This window comes from Triturus cristatus, chromosome 4_2 (genome assembly GCF_964204655.1).
Source record: "Triturus cristatus chromosome 4_2, aTriCri1.1, whole genome shotgun sequence".
In the NCBI taxonomy this organism is placed as follows: domain Eukaryota; kingdom Metazoa; phylum Chordata; class Amphibia; order Caudata; family Salamandridae; genus Triturus; species Triturus cristatus.
This window is the reverse complement of record NC_140586.1, coordinates 301,787,559-301,813,225: the sequence shown is the minus strand read 5'-3', so window position 1 is coordinate 301,813,225 and position 25,667 is coordinate 301,787,559. Positions and strand designations below refer to the sequence as shown.

Genomic DNA, 25,667 nt, shown 5'->3' with positions numbered 1-25,667 from the left:
TTTGTGAAATAATGAGAATGTGACTGCGAGAGTGCACCTCCATGGGGTATGGCAATTGTGTAATAGCTTCACTATTTGAAAAAAAACATTTGAGCTATTCATACAGAATAGGGCAGACATTTTGGCATTCAGTGACAGAAGTATGGATATAGTGCAGATACCTTGTAGTTTTGCTGGCTGTAAACAGGAAAAGGAACATATTTTTTCAAATCCAGTGCCCTCAGGACAGGAGAATTCGGCATAGTAGACAAGGGACTGGTCAGGCATCCCACAGTCAACAGGATCACAAGTCACTGATCTATCCCACCTTCCAAGTGTGCAGGTGAGAAGAGCTTTTCTCTGCAAGAGAAGAATGATACATTTCTGATGTGAACTGGGATTAGAGTTCAGGTCCATTTACCCTCAACCCAGATCTAATACTGCAACTCTGCATGCTATGAGGTTACAGCCAGTGACAATTGACACCAGTCAAGGGATCTCACCGCTGGCCCTCCTCACTTCACTCAGGGATAGGATTTGTGCAAAGGAGTCCTTCATGAAAACCTGACCTATCACCACATGCTCTCCAAGAGCTACGGTTTGTGCCGCCATACCATGACATGGGCTCTAACCACTAAACCTCACCTGTGTTGAACTGGGGTTACAGAGGAAGAGACACATCTTCGGCCACTTGGCCTCCACTCTAGGCTTTATGGATGGCTCAAAGAGTTGATGAGCAGCCTTATGATGGAACTGAATTTGGCAAAGTTAATAAGGAGCTTCCTGGTGGTTATGCACAAAGAGTGCTGGTCAATATATTCCATTTTGAGGAGCTGGCAAAGTCGGGTATCATAGACTCTAAAACTAGTGACCTTCCAGGTATTCATGGGTAATAATGCAAAGATGTTAGTAGGTATGGTGTGGGTTTTCTGCAGGTTACACGCCCATTTTCTACAACAGTGATACCATACAAGGAGTGGAAACAATGAAAGGGAGTATGCAAGCGATGTAAGAGTGATCTGAGGGATGCCACCTTGTGTTCAATGCAGCTGAGTGAGAAGTCATGCACTTAAGGCACATGACTCCTGAGGAGTGCCGAGCAGTCGGAGGAGAGGATTTAAAGGCTTCGAGAGAGCTGGGGATTTTTTGCATTTTATCAAATGATCTGACAGTGGATTACCATTGCACTTAAACTCTAATGAAAGTTATGGTGCTCAGAGAAAAATGTAAACAGCAGTAAACTAAGATTGTACTGCGCAAGAGAACGTCACTGGTGAGTTCATCTGCAGGACTGGTTTGAGATCCAGAGGCATCATCTGGAGCATTATGTCCAGTTCCTAAGGCCACTTTTGGAGTTGTGTCCAATATCGGAGCCTTGGTTTGTAGCATTTATGGGTACATGAAATTTGTGTAATTTGCTTTTGCGTAACTACATGGATGGAATGTTGGGAAAATTATGCAAAATTAGGCATAATTATGCAAAATGCAAATATGGCTTGTAGAGATATATATTAGCTAATAAATGGCTAAAAGAACACACACAAATGACAGCCACTCACTATTTGGCCATTTGCATGGTTCCCATGTTCCTGTTCTATAATTTTTCTACAACGGGGGTGTTATTATGTGACGTGGCATAATGGTGTATAACAAGTGCAATGCAACATTCCCAACATTATGTCAATTGCGCCAGAGTAATTGAAATTTCTTCCAGGCCTTGTAGCATTGTGCTCAATTTATAGATTTGGAGGCATCAACTGGAGTATTGTGATTATTTCCAGAGACCTCATCTGATTTTAGCGTTCAGTTCTGGATGAGACATTTTCCTTTTTGTGCACTCTTCTGAGAACAGTGCTGTCACACTATTTCTAGTCATGTGTGCACACTCTGCATTACTGCATCCAGATTCTGGAGTTTACATCCCTGAAAGCATGATGTCCAGTCCACACAGAAGCAGTTCAGAGATTGGACTCCATAAAAGTGTGAAGCTTAAAACGAAGGTTACGTTCCGAGAGACTTAAACACATGATATGTAAACACTGAACGGGGTAAAAGGTACAATGACATTCCAGTCCATAAAAGTAATATGCAGAGTGATTTAGTCAAGCCTTGTTTCTTGGAAGATCACCCCAAGAATGGAACGTCACTTAATGAGGCTGGAGGGGAGTTTATAGAGCATCTATCTGGGGGTTTGGGCTCCACCCTCAACCTCTTGAACACCCCATTTCTCAGAGGTCGAATTAGGACCAAAGTAACCTGACACAAGTGCAAGTTCCCACCTTTAAATATTGTCACTCCTCAGAGACCGAATTAGGTACAAGATGTCCTGATACCGGTTCTGGATCTAACATCTACACTTCACTTCTGTCCAGAGTTCGGATGAAAGCCCTAGGGTGAAGACTCAAAGAAAGATTTCTCACAAACAGATCTTTCCTTCCTGACATATTGAACCCAGACTTCACCGGTTGCCACAATTCCTAACTGTGTGATCCAGAACTAAGCTGCTCCCTACCTTTGATGCATATTTCATAGTGACCCCTGACTCACTACTTGCGCCTAGTGACAGTGTGCCTTCACATAAAGACGAACCTGGGTACCACTCTGTTCCTGACCACCTCCGGGACTCAGGGTGAAACCCAGATGACAGGTCACTGTGCACTGGACATGTCCTGGGTTAGTCGCGGTGCAGTTAACATTGGCATTGTTGATCTGCAGTGACTGGCAAATGTTGTCCGCACATGATCGATGTGGGCAGCTGCAAGGAAGGCAAAGAAATCAAATATGGCAAGTGGCGTTTCGAATTAAAATATGTCAAACATGAGATTCACTAAGATTTCAAGGCAATCACGAAAACAAACACCACTGTACCCCTTGCATAGATTCCAGAGGGGCTGGAGCAATTTCTTGATAACATATAAATGTTCTATAGATTGCGCTGCTTACGTTTCACACAAAAAACAATAATATTGGTGCAATTTTGTGCCAAAATTCCCCAGTTACATGAACTATATCAGTGCAATTTTGCACAAACATGCAGTAGACCAACAAGCACTCTTGCAGACACCAGATGCACCAGTTCATTCTATGTAATCAGATAAATGTGTGGAAAATTGTCCCAACACTTATGCAATCTATGTTATCCGACTGCTAAGGGGTACAATTTGATATAGGCAGACATAATACTGACAAATGAACTGAATTACAAAGATAGAGCTCATACTTGAAAAACACCCCACTTGCCATCCCCTCTTCAATGCAATCTACTCTTCAATATTTGGTACAGGAGGGAGCAAAGCATCTGAATATACATTTATTTAAAAAAAAGGGGAAAAAAAACCAATCAAGCGATGCTTTGTATTTCAAAAATATATTTGAGTCTGTCACTAAATGTATGTAAACTTTCCAACATTTTCAAGAGCAATACATCTAAATTTAAATATTTCCATATACAGTTAAAACTGTTCAAGTATTAGAATAGGCTGATTTTCACTCTACTAGATGATCAAAGCAGGTTTATTAGTTTGAATGGTTTAGTAATTATTAAGGTCAGTAGAATATTACAAGTGATTTTGTGAATTGAGTTTTGAGAGTTGCAAACACCTGGAAGACCCTAGTGATAGCTTTATCACAGGCCTTACTTTCAGAACTATTTTACTAAGAAGCAACTGGTAACATATACTATAAGGACATATTGAAATATTGGCCAATGTAATCTCTTGTGACCTTCCCTTTAAAATAATATATGAAGGATTAAAAAAATTACGTTCATGGACTATCCCTCTTGAAATATCAAAGGTTAACTCTTCGGAATATACAAATGAGGTAAATGTTGAGTCATAATCCTGGTTTATGTCTAGATCTGAGCCCTGAAGAAGCTGAACTTTAATACTGCGAAACGTATTGGCTGTGATCACCCAATTAACCGAATACTTGTTAAAACATGCAAAGTCACGAACAATTTTGAGGCTTTCTCCTCTAATTAACAGACCAATCATCAACCTATTCTAATTCATGTACTGTTTTTAACTTTACACGCAAATGTGTCATTTAAGGTGAGTTATGTTTGAAATTATTTAAAAGTGTCTATAAATATAAATGCAGCTTTATACTCTAAGTATATTTTTAATTGAAAATTACTGTTTAATCGATGTTTCTGATAATGGAACTCCAGATTCAGGACTGCCAGGGTTTCCCTGGTGTTCCCAAACTGCAAACTGGTCACTGTGAATGGGGTGGGTGGTCTGATGCACCTGCACTGATGGCCCTTAACTCTGTTGGGCTGTTGGTGTAAGGTTTATCCTGTAGGAGTCAGCAAGGACACTTCAACTAGAAACATGGGTGTCCACTTGACTCTAAAGAGAGCAGCTGAACCATCGGTTTTGACAGACAGCATAATCTTCCATATTTGTGGAGGGATACCCTGTCTGCCAAACTCAAAGTTAGGCCTTAACATTCTGACGGTGGAGACTAAGCTGGCTCTGCCCTCGGAACCCTTTGACCAACAGCCTATCTGACAAAGGGCCACCTGTCTGTGCATGTGAGAAGGCTCACTCTATTTAGGGTATCCCTTCTGGCATACATTTGTTCTGTGCCAGTACACCACATGAGTCGTGGTGCACCAGCAAAGTACCAATGAGCAATGGTCTCCCTGTGGGTGAACATCAGTACTAGAGCATCGGAGCAATGTTTTTGTTTCATTTTTAGAAAGAAAGCCTTACTTTGGGAGTTTGTTTCTGTACAAGAATAAAATGCTGGATGACAAGACATGGCAGCTGGCCAGTGTGACAGTTTGTACTAAGATGCTTCCACTGCCATGGATCGCCAAAACAATCACACAAGCAAGTCTGTAATTATTGAAGACTTTCCTCTGCCACGATGGTGGAGGCGAGATCACCGGTGAGCAGGCGAGCTGCCTGCAAAGGTCTGCCTGAATGGCCTTCATCATGCTGTTCATGAAGGTAGATGCTACCTGGGGGCTCTTCAGTTCCACCCTGTCCTACACCAACTAAACAGAGAGGTTAGAGGAGAACATCACCAGCTACAACTAATGAGGAATAAACCGACCCCTTCACCACCCTAACACATAATGTAACAAAACAATAAGGTATACAGAAAAAGTAACTTCACTAATCAGTTGTTGACCCCTTAAAGTTGGTGAATTAATTTCTTACACCTTAAACCTTTATAGTTTATGGGATTAAAAATAAAAATGTTAGTCATAACCACCAAGCTCTACTCTCAGTTCCTTATCACATGTATCCTAATCCATTAGGCTAAAGACCAATTGCTTAGGCACACAACTAAATACAAAAGAAAAAGTAAAAAACATCAATGCCTACACATTTGGCCTAATTATGTCTAAACAGCTAGAGCTACGCCTAAATTCCAATTTTTAAGCTTAAACTCATATGCATGTACCTCTAGACCAATGGTCACAGGCCTATATCTAATCCTCTAGGCCCGAACCTAATCACCCCTGGCTTAAACACTTGGACCACTGCCTGCCCTTACAAAATATTTTTGGAGCCAGTCACAAAGGGGAAGGGGTCCCCTTCCCATTTGCGACTTCATTACCACCCTCTTGAAGAGGGTCGTAATTTGTGAGTGTTTTGCAAACGCAATCGCGGTGCAAAACATTCATACATGGCTCTGCGGTCGCTATTAGGAAGGGAACGCCCCTTCCTAATAGAGAGTCACAATACACTATTTTGCGACTCGCAAATTATTTGCGAGTCTCAAAATGGTGTAAGTACATGGCCCAGACTAAAAGTGCATGCGCAAATGGGTCGCGAACCCGTTTTCGCATGCAATGTTACATCATACATCTGGACCTAAATCCTTATGCCTAATCCACAAATTCTGGTCTTAAATCCTTATTCTTAAAGCCTCAGTTGTAAGTCCATAAGCCCAGTCGCAAATGCTGATGCCTAAACCCTGATATAGAAGCTCTATTCAAACACCTAAACCTGTACCCCGAATATATTATTCGTACATCTTGTGGTCTTGTAGCCCCAAGTCTAAACTCCATGACTCAATCTCATGCTTTAGACTTAAATTACTGACCTAAACCTCAAAACCTATACCAGAGTTTCAGACTCAACTCTGTAGTCAGAAGCTTATGGCCTATACCTTTTATCAAACCTTTGCAGCTACTGGGTAGAGGCAATGCCCTACAGCAATGCAGCCCAGATCCTTCTTTAAAGGGATCCCTCACTTAACAAGACTGACTAACATTTAAGTACTAACTAAAATCACAACACCACACTAACAACTCAAATCACGAGTTGGGAGCAAGAAAGATACTTATCATACAGGAATTGAGGGAGTTGCCTTCAATCTAGAAGCCTTGCCTGTGTAGTTTCACTAGCAGCAGTCAGTTAACTGAGCTCCTGAGCTGGCCATAAACTGGTAAAGGTGATCCTTCTCTTTTCCCAACATTTAAACTCTCAGTGAAAATTGTGTGGAATAAACAAAAGCCTTACTTTTAACTTTGTTGTCACAAGTCCCATTGACACTTAGTTTGTGGATCCTTACAGACTCTCTAATAATTAGTGGTTAGGCGTTTAAACCCCAACCCTTAATTTCCTCCTATCGCTTCTGTGAGGCCAATAGTCACTCCATGACAATTGTTCGGAGGCCCTTGCACATTTTCTGCCTCCACAATACTTTTCTGTGGGCTCCTTAAAGCTGCCCTAACACTTATTAGAGGAAAAATATAAACTTTACCTTTTAAGTGTGAAACATTTAAACCCTCCAACCTTATGCATGAGTCCCTTAACACCTCTCTAGCATTTGTAGATGGGCCTTCTACATAGTTAGTTTATAGTGTGTCATGTTGATTCTATTTATGGAAAAATGTTGTTGGTTGAAATCACCTACACAGTGCACTCACTCATTCATCGGCTGACTCAGCTCATCAACGGTACTCAAACACCAACATTTACATTCACTCACTATGTGAATTTCCTTTTTCTTTATGTTCCAATCACGGTACATTGTTTTGTCCAAGAAGTCGTGGGAGGAGCCAAATATGAGAAGCTACCAGAATGTCAGCCCCTCAAATATGAGCTGCATAAACCTTCACAGATGCCTGAGCCCCCCAAATATCCACAGATGCAAAGGTAATTGCTGATCAGATAAGATAGTGCATAACTCCAGTGTCAGGCAACGAGCTCTGCTTAAACAGTGTAATTTGCAAACAGAAATGAACACATAATATCCACATTATACATTTACAAACCCAGCAAAGGGCATTATTTCTAATGTGGTGCGCTACATTTAAAAATTCTTGCTGAGTGAATGAAACAAAAAGTGATGGCCAACCCAACACTTAATAGCGGCATGTCAGACCTCCTCGCACTTTAAATATTTCCTAAAGACAAACCTCCACAGAAGGAAGCTTCCTTTGGAAGCTAGAATATTGAGGTTTCCAATACCCTGACAGTTTTTTCCAGCCCCCAATATGCCCTTGACGTTGCCACAGACATACCCCCCTTATTGACTCCGCCCCAACCACTTAATCCTTCCACTTGCCTACCCACTCCAACTTCTCCCGATGACATCCTTTCCAAATTACTACAGAAAAATAACGCCTCCTGACATAATTTCTGTCCTATGACTGAGCTCAATGTCTTAAATATCACTGCTAAATTAAAGTCAACCTTGCATACCAAAAACCCTCTCCCTTCTAACTTTGTTCACGAACTAAACCACATCATTGCCCCATTTTGGACTAATGTACAAGTTACTTACCACCGGTAATGATGTATCTGGTAGAGACAATTCTAGCCGCAGATTCCTTAACATAGAATAATCCCCAGGTGTGAGACTGGACCCGGAACATTTTCTTGTCCCAGCATCCCTGCTCGCCGGGGGGCGGCACCACGCAACTCAGCCCGGACGTCTTCCGCGGGCGTGACGTCAGCGAGGTCATATAAGCCCCACCCCGGAGCGCTGACGTCAGTTTGCTTCGGAGAACTTTTCCGCGCCACAACGCGGAGCCTTCACAATAAAACTGAGGAGAGCATGGGAACAGTGTGCGAAAAAATCTGAGAAACAAAACAGAGAGAAACAAAGGGTGAGGAACAGCACCAGTTGGCATCAAGGTACCAGAAGGCTCTAGCAGCGAAGCCATAGCAGGGAAAGAGCAGAGCACCACTCCGAGGAACAACCGAGCAAGCCAAGGCGATAGCCATCCTGGAGGCACAAGTATGTGAAAGCGCCGGAACAGATAAAGAGAGCGCGAGAGGGAGAGAGAGGCTGCAACCACAAACCACACAGTGAAGGGCCACAAGCCCGGAGCAGAGGAGCAACAGCAATCCACCCCCAGACTACACTGTCAAGGAGGGCCATATCCTGAGCAGGAGGACAAAGGACAGGCAAATGAATCCCCAACGCAGAAGACCGCAAGGGGATCAGAAACTCCAAACAAACAGAGGAAAAAAAGAGCAAAAGGAGGCCCCTACACTGGAGAGAAACCACCTGGAGGGAAGCAAAGGCACGCAGAAACCAACCATTCCTGTATCAAAAGAAAAAACCGGGGATGGAATAATCAAGCAGAACCAGACAGCCTGATCAGAAGAAAGCGAAGAGGACACCCACAGAAGACAAGCCACCCAGAGGGAGGCGAGTGCAGAAAACAAAGCTGAGAGTCCTCCCAGAACGGGGAGGAAGGGCGGGTCATGAAGGAATCTGCGGCTAGAATCGTCTCTACCAGATACATCGTTACCGGAGGTAAGTAACTTATACATCTGATAGAGACTACTAGCTGCAGATTTCTTAACGTAGAATAGATACCCTAGCCATACCCAGAAGGGAGGAGGGCCCGTGAGAGAGCCTTCCCAGCAGGAGAGACACAGGGCCCCAGCAGGGGACATGTCACAGGAACAAGAAGGGAAGGTCGGGAGATCCCAAGCCCAACTAAGGGCGAACCGCCCAACACCCCAAAGGGGCAGACAGCGCCCGAAGGGCCTCAAGGAACAAAAGAGCCACCTCGAACCCCAGGGAGAAGAGGTAGAACCGTAGGCAGGGCCCGCCGTAAGAAGCACACACAGTGATAGGAAACAGCCGAACACACCTCGGCTGCAAGCAGTGGACAAAGCAGGAACGGCCCCACCGCCAATAGCGCAGGCATAAGAAGAAAGACACAGGTGCACAAAGCCCCAGCCGAACCAGAGGCAGGCGCACAAGGGAACACATCAAAGGCCACGACGGTGGACCAGAACAAGCAGGCATGCGTAGGCATGCACAGTCAGCAGCAGGCAACATCATGGAGCAGTGCACCAGAACAAGCCAGGTGCAAGCCGAAGGCAGAAGTCAGGGAGGGCCAGGACACACCCCAAAGGAGGGGCCGGTCCAGAAACACACACTGACCCACAAAGGAAGTGGGACCATGCAGAAGAGAAAGAGAGAGAGACACGGAGGACGGGCCCAGGCCGTCAACCAGAACACAGAAAGCCAAGGAAAGCCAGCCCCTCTGGAACACCAGACAGAGGACCAGGCTGAAACGCCAGACAGAAGGGTGGAATCGCCACAACACGATGTCGCAGAGAGCAGGCCAGACTGGTCTAGCGACGTAGAGAACAAGGCGAAGGACAGACCTGGGCGCAACGCAAGCTGCGCCAAGACAATTGACAAAGAGACCGCACCTGCGATATACCATGATGCCAAGGAGAGCAAGGAACCCGAAAAGGGTGACCACACCTCTCCAACACATGACAGAGCTATGTAATAGCTACAAGTACCCCACATAGGGTATGCTATGTCCCAAGAAAACATGGGAACACCTCTTAGGAAAAAATTCCGCAGCAGAGGACAAACAGAAAGGCCTGCGAGTAGAACCGCAGACGGCTTGCCAAGCAGCCAATTAAGAAGACACAAAAGGCCCAATCTCAGGACCTACACGGGCTTACCAACAGCCAAAACCACAAGTCAAAAAAGGGGGCTGAACCAGCAGCCAATAGCACCGAAGGACCCTGAAGGCACACCAACCACACAGAACACACAACTGGGGCTACCGAACACTAGACCCCAGAGAACAATGGGAGAACACCGCCCAGAACACAGCAGAGGACCGACATCCAGGTTTACTGAGGGGGAGGAGGAGGAGGACGAAGCCCCACAAGGAACCCCTGAATGGCAGAATCCGCAGGGGCATGAAACAAAAGAGCGCCATCGAAAGGGAGGTCAACCAGACACTCCCTAACATTCTCAGGGAAAACACTATCCCTCAGCCAAGCATGGTGACGGAGGGCTACCGAAAAAGCCATAGTGCGACCAAGAGCCTCAGAGACATCTAGAGCCGAGCGAAGAATAAACGCGTCCAGCTTCCAGCCATCCAACACATGGTGCCGCAGATCAGCGCAGGCACCCTCCTAAGAAGCATAAGACAGAAGGGACTCTGCGGAATCCCACAAGCTGGAAGTGGCTCTGGCCAACACACAAAGCGTGTAGAGTGGCCGCAAGGCAGCACTGGAGGAAGCGAAGATGTTACACCCCCTGGAATCTAACCACCAGGCCTCCCGTGATGGAGGAAACAACACCGATGGCAAGGAGGGAAAGGCAGTCTGCAGAAGAGGGCCCCTGGTAGAAGGGTGGAAGGGAAGGCAGACAGGATCATGCGGAGCAGGACGGTGGTGGTGCAGGAGCGGCTGGGGCATCGGGTCCCCCGTGGCAGGACACCCCCAGGCCCCCAAGAGAGAATAATGGAGCGAAGCTTCGAAGGGAAAAAGCAGCTCCCGTCCACCAGAGCCCTGATGGAGAACCTCAAGCAAATGATTCACGGGGAAATGGGCAGCCAGGTCGCCCATGCGCAAAATCCCCACGGCCGTGGAGACAGCCCGGGCAAAGGAAGCACTTGCCTCCGTAGGGCAACGCGGTGGGGAGAGCAATTCCTCTGTAGGCGACGGCTGTAAGCTAAGCCGGCCATCCCCCAGCCCAACCGGAGGAAGAAAAGGCCAAGTTCGGAATGGGAGAAGGTTGACAGATGAGTGGGGAACCTGAGGCTCCTCTGGGGAAGACTGTGGGCGCGGGGACGGCGAAGAGCCCTCCTTGGAAGACGCCGGGGAAAAAGCCACGACGCGGCGTCCTGTCTCCGGGGAAGAAGAGACAAAAAGTTGCCGAACCTCTGGAGAAGAGGGGGCCTCCGAAGACGAATCGATGACCCGACGCAGACACGGCGCCGTGGAGTCTGCCACTGGCGCCAGCACGATGTCGACTGCCACCGAATGGGACGCCGAGACGACCTCCACCACCACCTGCGCAGCGGGAGAACGGGGCGGGGTCGGAGCCGGGGCGGTTAAAGAACAGCGCCGAAAAGGCACCGACTCGACCTCCGACGAGGCAGCCGCCTGCGTGGAGAGACGAGGGGGACCCGGGGATGCACTCGGCCCCAAGCCAGCCGCTGCGGTGCCGCAAGGGCCAACAGCCTCCGGCGCCTGAGCGGCGTCAGCTTGGCCTCGGACAAGGCCGCCGCCTGCCCAGAGGACCGAGGGAGACTCGAGGACGAGCCACGAGTCCCAGCAACCTCCCACGACACCAAAGGGACCCCCACGGGGGTTTGCGGTGAGGCAGAGGTGCCGTGAGCCGAAGGGGGGAACCCCGTAGGGCCGCACCCCGACAACACCACATCTCCAAGACCTGAAGCTGAACCTGTCGACGCCCAAGCCGCCGGCAACTCCGCAGAAGGCCCCTCACATGGCAAGGAATCCATGGACGTCCCAAGAAGAGGAGGAGGAGCCAAGCAGGCCTGCAGGGCCGCAGCATAGGCCTCCATTTGGACTCTGGTCGCCCCCACACCGGGAAACGGCGGGTAGGGTGGTGACGCGCGAGGCCGCATGACCTGCGGAGAACCCACGCCCCCCACAGGGCGGGGACCGGGCCTCGGGGACAAGCTGCGACACTTACCAACGGGCGAGCGACGCCCTTGCGGCCTCGGAGAGGGACGATGTCGGAGACGGAAGCGGCGATTCTTGAACCTTTCCGCGGGGGACTGACGCGGTGACGATGCCGACCTGGACATGCGGGCTGAAAGGAGTTTCATGCAGCGCTCCCGCCGGGACTTCGGCTTCATCTGCTGACAAGCCTCGCAGTCCGTGGAGTCATGGTGCTCACCCAAACACCACATATAAATGGGGTGAGGGTCCGTCACCGGCACACGCAAGACGAGCCCATCTTGAAGCCCAAAGGCATTCGCACACTGTTCCCAAAAGGAAGATGCAAAGCGTGAAAAGAAGGGCTGAAAACAGGCCAGGGACACGATCCGGATGCGCGTGGCATGCGGAAAAGAAGGAAACTGACGTCAGCGTGCCGGGGTGCGGCTTATGTGACCTCACTGACATCACACCCGCAGAAGACGTCGGGGCGAAGTCGCGTGGTGCTGCCCCCGGAGCGCAGAGATGCGGGACAAAAAATGTTTCCGAGTCCAGTCTCACGCCTGGGGATAATTCTACGTTAAGGAATCTGCAGCTAGTAGTCTCTTTCAGATATCATCAATACCTCCCTTGTCACTGGATATGTCCCAGACTCCCTACAACTCGGTCAAATCACTTCCATTCTTAAAACCCTCAATGCTGACCCCAATGATCTTAACAATCTCCACCCTATCTCTAACCTCCCACTTCTCTCTAAAGCCCTTGAAAAATGTGCATTGCTTCAATTGGACAAGCACATAGGCAATTTCAACTTACTTGACTCCTTCCAATCTGGCTTCAGAAAAGGCTGCAGTACAGAAACCGCCATGCCAAACATAGTGGAGGACATTCAATGTTCCTGTGACAATGGTGAGACCTGCCTTCTTATACTCCTTGACCTCTCTGCAGCCTTTGATACATTTAACCATTCTTCCTTATTGAATTCACTTAAAGCTAACTTCGGCCTTAATGTTCTGGTCCTCAAATAGTTCGCTTCTTTCCTCCAGCATAGAACACAACAAATCAAAATTAATGACTGCCTCTCCAATCCTACCCCTGTCTCCCTGGGCATCCCCTAGGGCTCTATTTTCTCCCCCTCTCTCTTCAACCTCCTTTTGGAACCCCTTACTCTCATTCTTAACCCCTTCCATGCTGCGCAGATTCCGCCGCTGTGCTGACGGAATCTTGCGCGGGCGTGGTCATGACGGAACGGTTCCGTCATGAGCACAGCTCAACCGTGGCTCATGACGGAACCGTTCCGTCATGAGCACCGAAGGGGTTAAACAAGCTGGAATCAATTATCACCTCTATGCTGATGATGCCCAACTCTACTATAAGATTAGATCCCACTCTTACATACTTCATCTCGACAACACCCTGAGCAAGATCCAAGACTGATTCTACTCCAACCATCTCAAACTGAACCCTAAAAAAACTGAAATTATGCTCTTCTCTCCAAAAAACAACCGTCTCCCAATCCAAAGCTTGCTATCTGACCTCAATGCCCTCAATTGCTCGCTCTCCTTGTCCAACTCGGCAAAATCACTTGGCTTCACTCTTGACAAAAACCTAACTCTTAATGACCATATAAAAACTCGGCAAAAGGAGCTCTTTCACTCTCCGACACCTGAAGAAAATTAAACCCTTCATTCCATTAGACGACTTCAAATGGGTTGTCCAATCTCTAGTTTCTCCAAACTTGATTATGGCAACGCCATCCTCACCGGAATGCCCAAAATACACCTAGCCCCCTTAGATCTGTGTTCAACTTGGCAGCCAGCCTCATCACAAATGATTTGACCACATCTCTCCGACCCTTAAAGCCCTTAATTGGCTACCCATTAAAGGAAGATGCCTCTGCAAGACTGCATGCATCACGCACAAAGCTCTTCACCAACAGACCCCGTTATACCTTACAAACAAACTCAACAAAGCGGAGTGCTCCCGACCGATGAGAAGCACCAATGCTCTCCTCCTTGTCCCCCCCGCTGTTAAAAAAGAAAACAACCCAATCTCGCTCCTTCTTTGAGAACGCCCTGAACATCTGGAATTGACTCCCTAGGGACATGCGCTGTAACCCCTCCTACCTCAGATTTAAAAAAGACCAAAAACATCACCTCCTCAACAAATACTTGGGTCCATAATCTCTCCTCTGACCCCGCTCTCTGCCTCCCCTGTATTGGTGATCCTATGTTTTCTTCCTAGCTCTCTCCTCGCTCCACCCGTTTACATATCCACCCTCTTTACTCATACCCTACCCCCTTTTGCCCCACCCCCTGTTCTCCCGCCATTCCCCCCTATGACTACCTTTATCATTGCTTTGTCAATACTCTCTTCTATGCCCTTAATTGTCTCATTCATTTATATTATTTAGTTGTTCCTATCCCGCTAATCCGCCCTGAATTTTTGCCCCCCACTGAACATAAATGTTGAGCTTTACCTGCGTGTTTTTGTACCATTTGTAAAATAGCTCCTCTTGACTACCTCCTCTTATGTAAATTACTTGTTGTCTCCTTTTTTAACTCAATTGTGGTGTGGTACTCGCCTGTTTATGTTTACCCTGAACGATTGCTTTTTCTTGGACTGTTTCAGCTCTTGTAAAGAGCTCTGATACCCACGGATCTAGCCAGAGCTCTATAAAACCTTTCAAATAAACAAATAAATAAATAAAGATATGACATCAGAATGGCAACCAAAATGCTACTCTCACCAGAACTTCGCAAGTGTTTTGCCAACAGTGGAGCAGGTGGCGGCTGGGCTGGCGGGCAGGGCCGGACTGAGACAGAAAGAAGGGCCAGGCACCAAAATAAAAGTGGTACCCATTAGAAAATCGGATAGCTAACAATTTGGTGGTCCACATTTACACATCAGAGAAATTGTGAGCTTGTAAAGACGCTCTTTGTAGGTGTTCTGCAAGAAATGGGAGACTGAATGCATTTGTGCTTGCTGCAGCTATTGTTTGGGGTCATATCAGGGCAAACAACTGTAAAAACCAGCCCAGTAGACCATAAAACAAGCCCACAAACGGCCAAGAAAATACCCCGCACACCAGCCTATCAGACCAGCCCTTTGCTTGCACTTTCAATTGGACATGGTGTAAAAGATGGGTGGACCCAACAACCATCAAATTTTGTCAGTCGTTCTGTTCTTTCTATCTCTAAATGAAGCTGTGTTTAATATACAGAGATCACTAAATCCTGCTTTTGAGATGCACAAAGGTTACTTTTTTATGGCCACCAAAGGTCTGGGGGTTTCAGGACAGCTACTGTGATGCTGGACAGCTCCTCTCTAGAAATAATATCTGAAATGATTGATACAGGTTTCCTGTTTATTTTTTAACAAAAATGCTCTTAATAGCAGCTAGCCTGTGCACACGTATACAGTATCAACACAGAATTGCATATATACAGTGGAAATTGAGACGAATAGTCATGAGTAGTATTTTCTCTTTTTCTTTTTAATCCAGAACGGTTGCCCAGCCAACATATGTTTCGTCTGGGGAAGTACCGCATTACTTCTTCAGGGCTATAAGGATGTACAATGGAGTATCTCAAAATCTGAACCTACCAGAAATGGTCAAAGGTTGTATATACAAGACAAGCAATACATGGTGAGTGAGCACCCTTAGTGACACAAGGAACCTGTGCTACAAGATCATGGTAATATACATGTAATGGGCTGGAACCCACTGTGTTGATAATGTATACGTGGATAAAGGATTGATATACTATTCAGATACTCTTTTGACGCTGGAGTTGGAATAACACATGTGGTTCATAACATTGGATATTTTCATGTTTATTACTAAATTTTGTATATGATGTAAATTTTCCTAAAAATGTGTTTTGCATCAGATTAATGTATGAATTCATTTGCTGCTTTTGTCATGTTGCAAGCTGTTGCCAATCATTTTTTCACAGTGTCTAAGTCCATTTTTGTCTTTAAATGTATGTTAATGTGAATTGTATATACGTGTAAGTTCATGTGTGAATTTGATAAGTCTGTGTTTCTTTTTCAGTCCAAAAAATTGTTTTGATCAATTTTTTAATTAATAAGAAACAGGAATGGTCTAATGAAAATTCCATTCAGACAGATAAAAGAGTTGACTGTTCGTTACTCCATGAGTAGTAGGAGTATACTGTAGTACGGAGCCGGGTTCATTGTTTTGTGTTCTGTACTTTCTAAAAGTGGCATTTTCAAACACAGAATGTTAAAACCAACTTCACTAAAAGATGTATTTTATCATCCTGAGTTCAGGCATACTAAATTCGAATTTCTACCATGTTCTCTGAGTCAGTTAGGATTATAAGATGTAATAACCAAACTGCCCATTCTGGCCTATGGAGAAAAGGTAGCCTTGCAATAGTGAAAAACGAAAATGGCTGTAATTCACTATTAGAACATGCCACACACACCAGGGCATGTCCTACCTTATCCTTACAATGCACCCTGCCCTTGGGCCTACCATAGGGGTGTCTTATATGAAGAAAAGGGAAGGTTTTAGGGACTGGCAAGTGGGTGCACATGCCCAGTCAGCATGACAGTACCAGACTGCACGCAGGCTCTGCAATGGCAGACCTTAGACACATGTTTACAGGCTGCTTCTGTGGGTGGCACAACCAGTGCTGCAAGCCCACCAGCAGCATTTGGATTTACAAGCCCTGGGCACTTCTGGTGCACTGTACTAGGGTCTGACAAGTAAACCAAACCAACCAATCATGGAATCACAAATCATACATCAATTTACAATAGGGAGCACTTGTACTGTGGCACTGGACAGCAGTGGCACAGTGCCCTGAGCAACTAACACCAGCAAAAACATATGAGGCACAGCGAAAAATGGAAGGGAGACTCACGCCAATGTGCCAGGTCTAACAAGAGGGCATCTACTCCATCATAAACATGACAGCTATCCCCTCCTCCTTTTTGCGACTGCAATGGGATATCATGCACCTGTAAAAAGGTGGATGGTATATCTGTCACGTGTCTGACAGAGTAACCGGTCTTCCAATTCCTAAATCAGGCCCTAAGTATCTGGCATCTTTCTTCTCCCTGGCTAGCATGTGACCCTTTTCAAGTGGCTGAGAGGCACATGCTACCTTGTTACTTTATGTGGCAATTACAAAGTAAAATCTGCATCTCTTCCACATGAAATATAGCAAAGAATAGCAAACGGCAAGAAAGATTGTGGCTGCAATTGTTCTTTTTCAGCTATTAAACTTGGAAAAGAGAGACAAACATTACATTTGTAAAAGGTGTTAAAAGATACTGGATATTTCTTTATTTTATACTGTTGGCATTAGAGAAGCCAAATATAAGTTATGTATAACGTCTACTTAAAAACTGATCTTCAGAATACTGTATTTCTAAGCACTCATACTTTTGGAAGAAAATGAATGCGGCATACATGGAGATACAGCGATTTACCCAGTAATGCAGGGCAGTGGACTCTTTAGACCATCATTTGACACCTTAGCCAGTAGATCCCATCACCTTCACCTAGGAAAGGTGCACTACAAAGCTATAAGCACTGGAGTAGAGGAGTGCAACCTTTAAACTCTGGTACCGGAGAGATTTGGGTATAGGCACAGGCATACAGGGTGTGTCACTGGTGAGTTGCTGAGGAATACAGGGTCTACCAACTTTAAACATGGATGGACTCTGGGGATTATAACAGGACAACCAACTCTGCAACCTCTTGCACAGGAAGGATCTGTGCATTGACACGGGGATTGCAGAGTCTATCGTCACAAGAGCGGGATGAGCTGAGGGAATTAACACTTGGAAAACGGACTCTGTCATCTCGGTGACTGGAGAGACCTGAGAATTAACAGAGCCTGGTACAAGAATTTTACCTTAAGCACTGAAAGTTATTTGGATCATCACCTAGAAATAAATAATGTCACCACTAGGGTTGGATGGCTCATGGGATTGCCACAGAGATACAGATTCTGTCACTTTTAAAAAGGACACATGGATGCAGTGCCTCTTATCTCTAGGATAGAATGGACTCTTGGGACGATCGCAGGGACACAGAATCCTTGGCTTCTGTAACAGCGAGGATCAGGTGGGTTCTGGATCACAGGACTTTTCTTCTTGAAAGAATAACTTGGGGGAATGGCACAGGGATGCAAGCCCTTTGACACAGAGGTACATTCCCAGAAAAGACTCTGAAATATACTCACATCCACCGTCTCCCCATAAATGCTCCCCTCTCTCATTTACATTTTGATGAACCTTTGGGCTGTTATGCCATGCTCAGTTCAATGAATTCCGACAAACAGTTTCAAGGCCAGAGCCACTCTTCAGATGGCATTGCCAACCTTACAGCTGCTTACCCAAGCCTCTCGTAACCACCAGACCCCTCCATATCTCCACAGTGGTTAGGAACAGCTGGACCGAGGTGTGTGGAGGTCCTCAAGGCTACTGCAGAGATGCCCACCAAGGCAGAGGAGAAGTTGAGCAGCACGGAGGCAGTCCGGTAGAAGGGGAAGCTCAGATTGTGGGTGACATTAAGAATCAGCGGGTTCCTTTGGCAGGACAATGTATGGGTTCCTAAGTAAAGAGGAGGAGAGATGACAGAGCCATTAGTCTTCTGGGATGGAGAACCATATAGTACCCAGAGAGATGTTGACATTTGTGAGTGTTGTACAATTGTGGTTACTTTCCTACATGTATTGAGGGAAAAGTGATAAATGAGAATGTGGTATCAGAGCATGTCCAATCGTACCCATTAAGACATGAATAATGTTTTCACTTAAACCATGGAAATCTACAATTTACTCACCAATTGAGTGGTTGTGTCCTGTCACATCAGTCAGATAAACTGTCACTGTTGGTCTTTGCTGGTCGCCTTGTACACTTCCATCGTATGCCAAGTAAAGGAAAACAGAGGTCGCAACTCCAGGACGATCGAAGCACACCTTGTAAACAGACAGGTTCATCAATAAATGAAAGGTAAGCAAAAGTAGGGGTATAGGCAGGAATGCAGAATTGTGTATATATAATATATGGGAACCTGCAATCTGTGTATAAAAGCTGTTCTCTGATTTACTTATTACAAGCTACTTGTGACATATCTAGACCCTGTAATAATTAGATGACTTAGATGCTCAAATGTAATAAATTGTTACAATTGAGTTCTGACCTTACAATGCTTCCTGCCAGCAGCCAAAGTGAAATGAAAGTCACAGATCATAATTACGGCTGCAGTTTAAACACGGCAATGAAAAACGGCTTTTCAATTTTATGATCTGTGCAGTGATCAGCAGAATGGAGATATTTACGGCAAAATTTTTATTTTTTTGCACAGTGTGTTCATTAGAGAAAAAATAGAGGGACATATCAGCAAGGCGAGGCAATAGAATTATCGCCACTTTTGCGGCCGTTTTCGGCCGAAAAGCAGCGATAATTTTATCGCCTAATTAGCAAGCTCACGCTAACGCGTGAAAACTTGCGTTAGCGTAGGAATTCCTAACGCCCAGCTTTGCATCTCTAATGAGATGCAAAGTGGGCATACCTGACAGGAGAAATGTCGCTAAGCGACATTTCTCCTATCATCAAGCCCCACGCTATGAAGCATAGCGGCAAGAAAAGTAGCGATAATCCCTGTTATCGCTACTTTCCTTACGCCTGCTTCAGGACTGACTTAGCCATGATATCCTAAGGAAGGTGGATATCATGGCTAAATTTGTGAGTCCCTATCATCAAGCTAACGCCACATTGCGTGAGATTATCGCTGGGTTTCCAGCGATAATCTCGCGTTAGGCAGTTAGCGTGAGGATTTTTATCGCTTTTGAGATAAGCGTTGCTAATAGCACGCTATCTCAGCGATAAAAATCCACGCTAGCCGGCGATAATTATCCTAGCGCTAAGTGCGCTTAGCGATAATTATCGCTGGTTGTTGCTGATATGCCCCAGAATCCCTCTGTCTTTTTCTCACTTTCTGAGCCTTAGCTCTTTTTAAATCTGGCTTACAATAAACTGATTCTAGTTTTTCTTTTTGCAATAAATTGCTAACTGTATTTGATGTGTTTAATTTCACTCTAGATTCCACTTTTATCATTCATTTCTGCAGCCATACAACCTCTTTCACCTTCAGCCTCGTTCCTTTACATGGTCACAGAACTCCTCAGTTACTTGCAATATCATTATAATGTATGGTGGAAGTACTTCATCCAATGTACAATCTATCCCAGCCCATTATAGGTTAACAAGCTTATGGATACATATGGGTTCGAACTCCCTTCTCACTTGAAGTGGTGAACACGCTGGCGAGTAAAAGAACCCATCATACCAGACTCGGCAAATTTCATGGAGGAGATTCCTTCAGCGACAGGATGATAGTTATATGTAATATCACATTTAAGTCTACCTCTTGAGGTAACCTCTTTAGTAGAGGGCAATGGCAAAAACATTATAGAAACCAACCATTTTCCCCTCAAGAGCTAATATGACCCAGCAATGCCCAACATACCAGCAAGTAATGCCTCATAATCTTCAGATCATTGGCCTGTTATAGGAGAAGTCAACGTAATCAGTACAAAGTGAATCAATATTCACTGAGCATCTTTGTCCTTACTGTGAGCAATGCAAAACACACTACTTCGCCATCACACGACTTTCCCCGCGCATGCAAAGCTGCAAAGTATAGAGGCCAGGGAAAAATCTGGAGCTACAACCTCTGCCTTGGAATGCTGAATGCACTCATTGACGTGCAAGCACACTTTCACTGATTCTACTCATATTCACTAAAAACATTAACAAACATTTGGGAGAATTTGGAGAAAACTTGTGAATTATAGGAAGCTAATAAGAACATGAACATTTAACAGATGTAATACATCAGTGGATCAAAAGTTGGGGAATGAAACTGAAATACTATAGTTTGCTGGTGAGATTCACAACTAACACTAGCCACAGAAATAACCATAGCAGACACATTCAAAGGTGAGAATGGGTGTAATATTCCTACAACAATGCAGGTATTCTCATCTCAGCAGTGCAGTGGGAGCATTCAGGAGTGCCCTCGAAGGAAAATAGCCATGGCTGGAAAACAAATAATCAGGATTCAGCCAAGGATGTTTTGGGGGACAAATGTCTTTATCAGCTCACGTTCTAAGCTGCCACACCTGGAGGGAGTGAAAGCAGTGCTTAATTTTAGCCAGTGGTTTTCGGTGCTCAGCACTAGCACTTAATTGTCAACACCCGGACTTATGACAGTGTGCCACATGGTGGCACCGTTTGTCCAATTTTGTGATGAACACAACATTGGTTTAATAATTCTATATACATTATGAATGTCTGAAACCTATCACCCAAAGCCTTAAAAATAGTATGGTGGGCAGGAATTTGTCATTTTTAATGTATAAAAAGTCTGAATAATATGAATTGTCATTAGTAGCGCAATGGGTGTGCAAGCTGCTGTGGTATCCTGACAAGAGCCCGGGCACTTATTTCTTTACAAATTGAGGGCTGTGTACAAGTCTTACTCTCAACATTCTAATGACTGAAAGATGTGCAGCAATATGGCACCACCTAAACTGACACATGGCATTAGTCAATTGCAGTGATTAGCCTTTCAGGGTGCAAACAAAAGAAGACAGTGGCAGGACAGAGGAATTGGATCAGGTTCAGGATCAGGAGATGGAGGTGATGATAATATCGTAATGAGTAAAATAAAATCAATCACAGGAGCTATTCTTGAACCTCCTCAAGTGTTCGACAGTTCTTCAGTTGATAAGAGGTGGCAGAATTCTCCCGTCAAAATGTGGAAGATCAGTTACGGGTAATGGTGAGCCCACATCTCTAGAGGATGATGGAGCTCTTGATCAGCTATGGATAAGGTTCAAAGTGGGGGTGGTCCTCACATGTGTATTTCAAACTGGTGTGTATTTGATCTTCTTGTTATTATTTCCACGGCCTTGCATGTCTGCTTTGATCCGCGTACATCTTCATCTTGTCTTTCATCTCACAATCATGTTATGTCACTTCTTTCAAGATGCAGTGCAGTTCAGAGTCTTCTGGAAGAAGAGGAGTACTGAGCCTTCAAGTAAATAGCAGTTTGGACAGTCATGAGGTGCAGGATGTCAAAATAGTCTCTCACAGGCTGATACAGCAAGTCCATGATATGGGAGTTAGCGATTTGGGCAGTGTGCATGGCTTTCCCCAGTGTAGTCATGAAATCAACCATAATTCCAATGACTTGAGGACAAAGTAATGTTATCTTGTGGTGATGATTCTCTGTGTATTCTGCAAATTCCAAGAACTCACTACCTCGGATACGTGGTCCATTGTTGTATATAAAAACTGTTGGAATGCCATAAGTCAAAAAAACCTTATGCAGAGGAAAAATCGACCACATCAGCTGATGTGCTGAGAGCTGACATGACATCAGAGAACATAAAAAAATAAGATATCCAAAATTTGAAGAAATTGGTCACAGAACTAGGGGCCCAAAGAAGTAAATGAAAACTTGATCCTAGATTTCTCCCAGCAGTTCTGATAAGGAGAGAGGTTCAGAAGGATTGCCTTTACCAAGGCTTGGGAAATGAGACTGCGTCCTCTCCATTGGTTTGTCCATGAATGGAAACCACACCTTCGATCTCGAAAGAGTCTCTTGGGTACCACCATTCCCCAGTGTCCTACGTGAGCCGGTTCAGCAACTTCTCGTCACAGAGATTGAGGGATAACAAAGTAAGTTCCCATGAGAAACAGACCATTTCTGGCTCATACAAATTCACATTGTGCTTGCCGGAAAGCAAGTTGTTCACAGACGCTAGTGCACCTATACAGTATGTCAAGTTCATGCTGTCATTGTGAGTGAATCCATTTCAGCCACGGCTTGAAGCATGGGGTCTTCTTACAATGTCTTCTTTGTCCAAGGCAACAGACCACACCTAGCAGATCACAAAACAAATGTACTTCTTTGCGATCAATGACATAGCTTTGGAGTTGGTTAGGGGGTAAGTGTGTGAAAAACTGTAAGGATTCTGATCTATTGTTGGTTTGTAGATGGTGTTGAGGTAATAATCTTTAGCTCTCAAGCCCCATCATTTAGTGCAATGAGGGTGGGTCTCTTGGCCGTGACAAAAATAGACAATGGATTGATGATGAGTCTCCTCAGTGAAAGGCTTCCCATGTACCAACAAGTGAAAATGCTACCCGGAAGCACTGATATTACGGACACATGTCATCCCGTTAAAAGAGTAATACCGGATAACAGACATTAAGCTGAATTCACGGACGGTCTTTATTTACTGGGGTGCCGCTCGGAGGCTGGACTTTGTGCTGACATTCATTGGATCACTGTGAACTGCCAGGGAGCTTGCTGAGGGATGCCAGAGGGATGAGTCTTCATTTAAATCTTTTATTGTACTCGCGGGACTGCGAGGACCAGCGGGCCTTGTGCTTCTCCCATTATCGCCTGCAGCTGGTGCCTCTTCCCGTTCCCTCCCACCCACGGTACATAACGCCTCGCGGCCCCCGCTTCGCAGGAGCCGCTCGGAGGCTGGACTTTGTGCTGGTGCCTCTTCCCGATCCCTCCCCCTGATTGTTATAACTGTTGCACTCTCACGCGTTAGCGGGACACGAGCGGGGCGTAGCCCGGGGCGAAGCCCGGGCAAAGGGCGGGCCCTCTTAGGCCCTCAGAGGCCGAGTGAGGCCGGGCAGGGCCAGGCTATTTAAATTGTATATATTCCCTTGTGTCCTTTGCATTTTATGCTACATGGTATATTACTGTTATGGCCCATACTCCTGACAAAGTCCTTAAAGAGAAGCCGGGGGGTATGTTACCTGGTGCCCTTGACAAATACTTTAAAAGGGTTCAACCGGATGAGGTCATGGAAAACGCTCTGGCTAAGCGTAGGATTGAGCGTCGCCGCTCCATAGAAAAGTTAAAACATAGGGCTCAAGAAGCCTCTTTATCCCAGCTCTCCCCTCGGGATGGAGTCAGTCCCAACACCAACTATGGCCTTCCTTCGCAGGAGAGTGTTCCATTTTTGCTTCGGGATTGTACTCCTCCACAGTGTGCCCCTGTTGACTGTAATAACCGTGCTACTCCCCCTCTTAGTCTTATTAGCTTACCTGTTGTTTCTAGTACTCATTTCCCTAGTGTGGCAAACAGGTTAAGAAGATTTCTAAGATATCTAAAGAGGTAAAGATTCCCGGCCCCCCACCAAGTAAAAAAAGACGTAAGAAGGGGGGGGGGGGGGTTGGTCACACAAAAGATTGAACATTCTGATTTTGGGAAACAACCAAAGAAGGCTGTTAGTACCACTCCGGGGAAGGTAGTTGCACCGGCATTTACGCCTAATTTGGCATTTTCTCCCTCGTATACTAGTCAAGAGCTAGAGGTGAATCTCATCGAGACTCTTCCCACCCCTGTTGAATCACTGCTGGCAATAACCCCCCCTGTTGCCCAATACGATCACCTGGGCCATTTGATTAAGTCTCTTATCTCACCTATTATCGAGAGCCTAAAGAGGATGGAGAAAAGACTTGCCGATATAGAATCCGCTATAAGTAGGAAGGCTGATCCGATTCGAGACCAGGCGAAAGGAGTTGCCCCCTCTATCCCCATTGATCCTCCTATTAATATTGATGTACCCAGAGCCGCCCCCCACCCTAGTAAAGCTAATCCCCTCCCCACTAATCAGATGTCCCTTATCCACCAAGGGTTATCGCCCCCCAAGGTTATGAACACTCTGGTTGGGAATCCCTCTAGCAATCCTGTGGGGGGAAGAATAAACGGACCCAAAGGGAACAAGTGGGAAGGGAGGGGAAGCATTAGTAATAATAGACCTTTAGAGATCAAGGGGCCGCAAGTAGACCTGCCCCCAGAAGCTGTGCCCCTGGTGATTGTTTTGACGGGGTGCCAATATTGGTTGATAATAAAAAAGAAGGATTTACCCAGCTGAAAAATAAAATAATACATTGGCTCAGTATACACAGACCAATTGATGAGAACATTAATGGTGAAATATTGTATGTCAGGCGTCTCCCATGGTTGGGTGGTAGAAACAAAGATATCGAGGGAGATATAGTTGTAGTAAACTTTAGAGACCCACGTGCAGTTGATTATATATTGAACTGGCCTATAGACAATGGTAACAACTGTATCTCCCCCCGCGCCTTGACCAATTTTTACCCTAGATCGCTGGTGTTCCCTTTATCCCATGGGAAATTGAAGGCTCCAAATTTTTCAAACCTCCCGGTGGCACACATTCCTAGGCAATCGGCACTTGGCCCATATCCAGCTTTTGCTGTTGACACCCACAGGTAGTTCACTGTACCCCCCAGAACCAACAGAACTAATAGGAGTTGGGACCACCCGGGGCCCTTTACCCCTCTCGAGGTTGTGAACAGGTTTGATGTGCTCACCGGCACGGAAGAGTGTGATTGAAGATTACAGCCAATGCTGGGCTTGGGGGGTCTGGGGGGACGGGTAGATGCCGCTAGTTCCGCAGATAGTGATTGTGAGTTTCATATTGAGGCCCCTGGTTCCGATATAGGGATTATGGCTCCTACGTTACCCATCGGATCTGTTATTGCAGGGATTGTATCCACCCCTCATCCTCTGTCTTTGGGCTGTAGCGCTGACGGCTGTCCATCACCAAATTTATTATACCAATCTAAACCCACTAACGGTTTTAGCCCGTGTGTGTTGGGCGGGAACGAGGGGGTTACTCCCGACTTGTTTACAATAGATAATGAGGTTATTCATATGGTATCCTGGAATGTGGCTGGATTGCAAAACAAGATGGTTCGCCCAGAATGGAA

At 45.8% G+C, this 25,667-nt stretch overlaps 1 protein-coding gene across 1 annotated transcript in view; it reads right to left on the bottom strand.

Moving 5' to 3' along the window:
* The window catches only part of PAPPA2 (pappalysin 2), a 687,952-nt gene that overhangs the window by 185,333 nt on the left and 476,952 nt on the right, over positions 1 to 25,667 (bottom strand). The window contains exons 12-15 of the mRNA XM_085601602.1: positions 18,676 to 18,811; positions 18,227 to 18,443; positions 2,569 to 2,734; positions 162 to 339 (exon numbers count right to left, since the gene is read on the bottom strand). Coding sequence (XP_085457728.1) covers positions 162 to 339; positions 2,569 to 2,734; positions 18,227 to 18,443; positions 18,676 to 18,811 — 697 coding nt within the window. The remainder of the gene's footprint in view (positions 1 to 161; positions 340 to 2,568; positions 2,735 to 18,226; positions 18,444 to 18,675; positions 18,812 to 25,667) is intronic.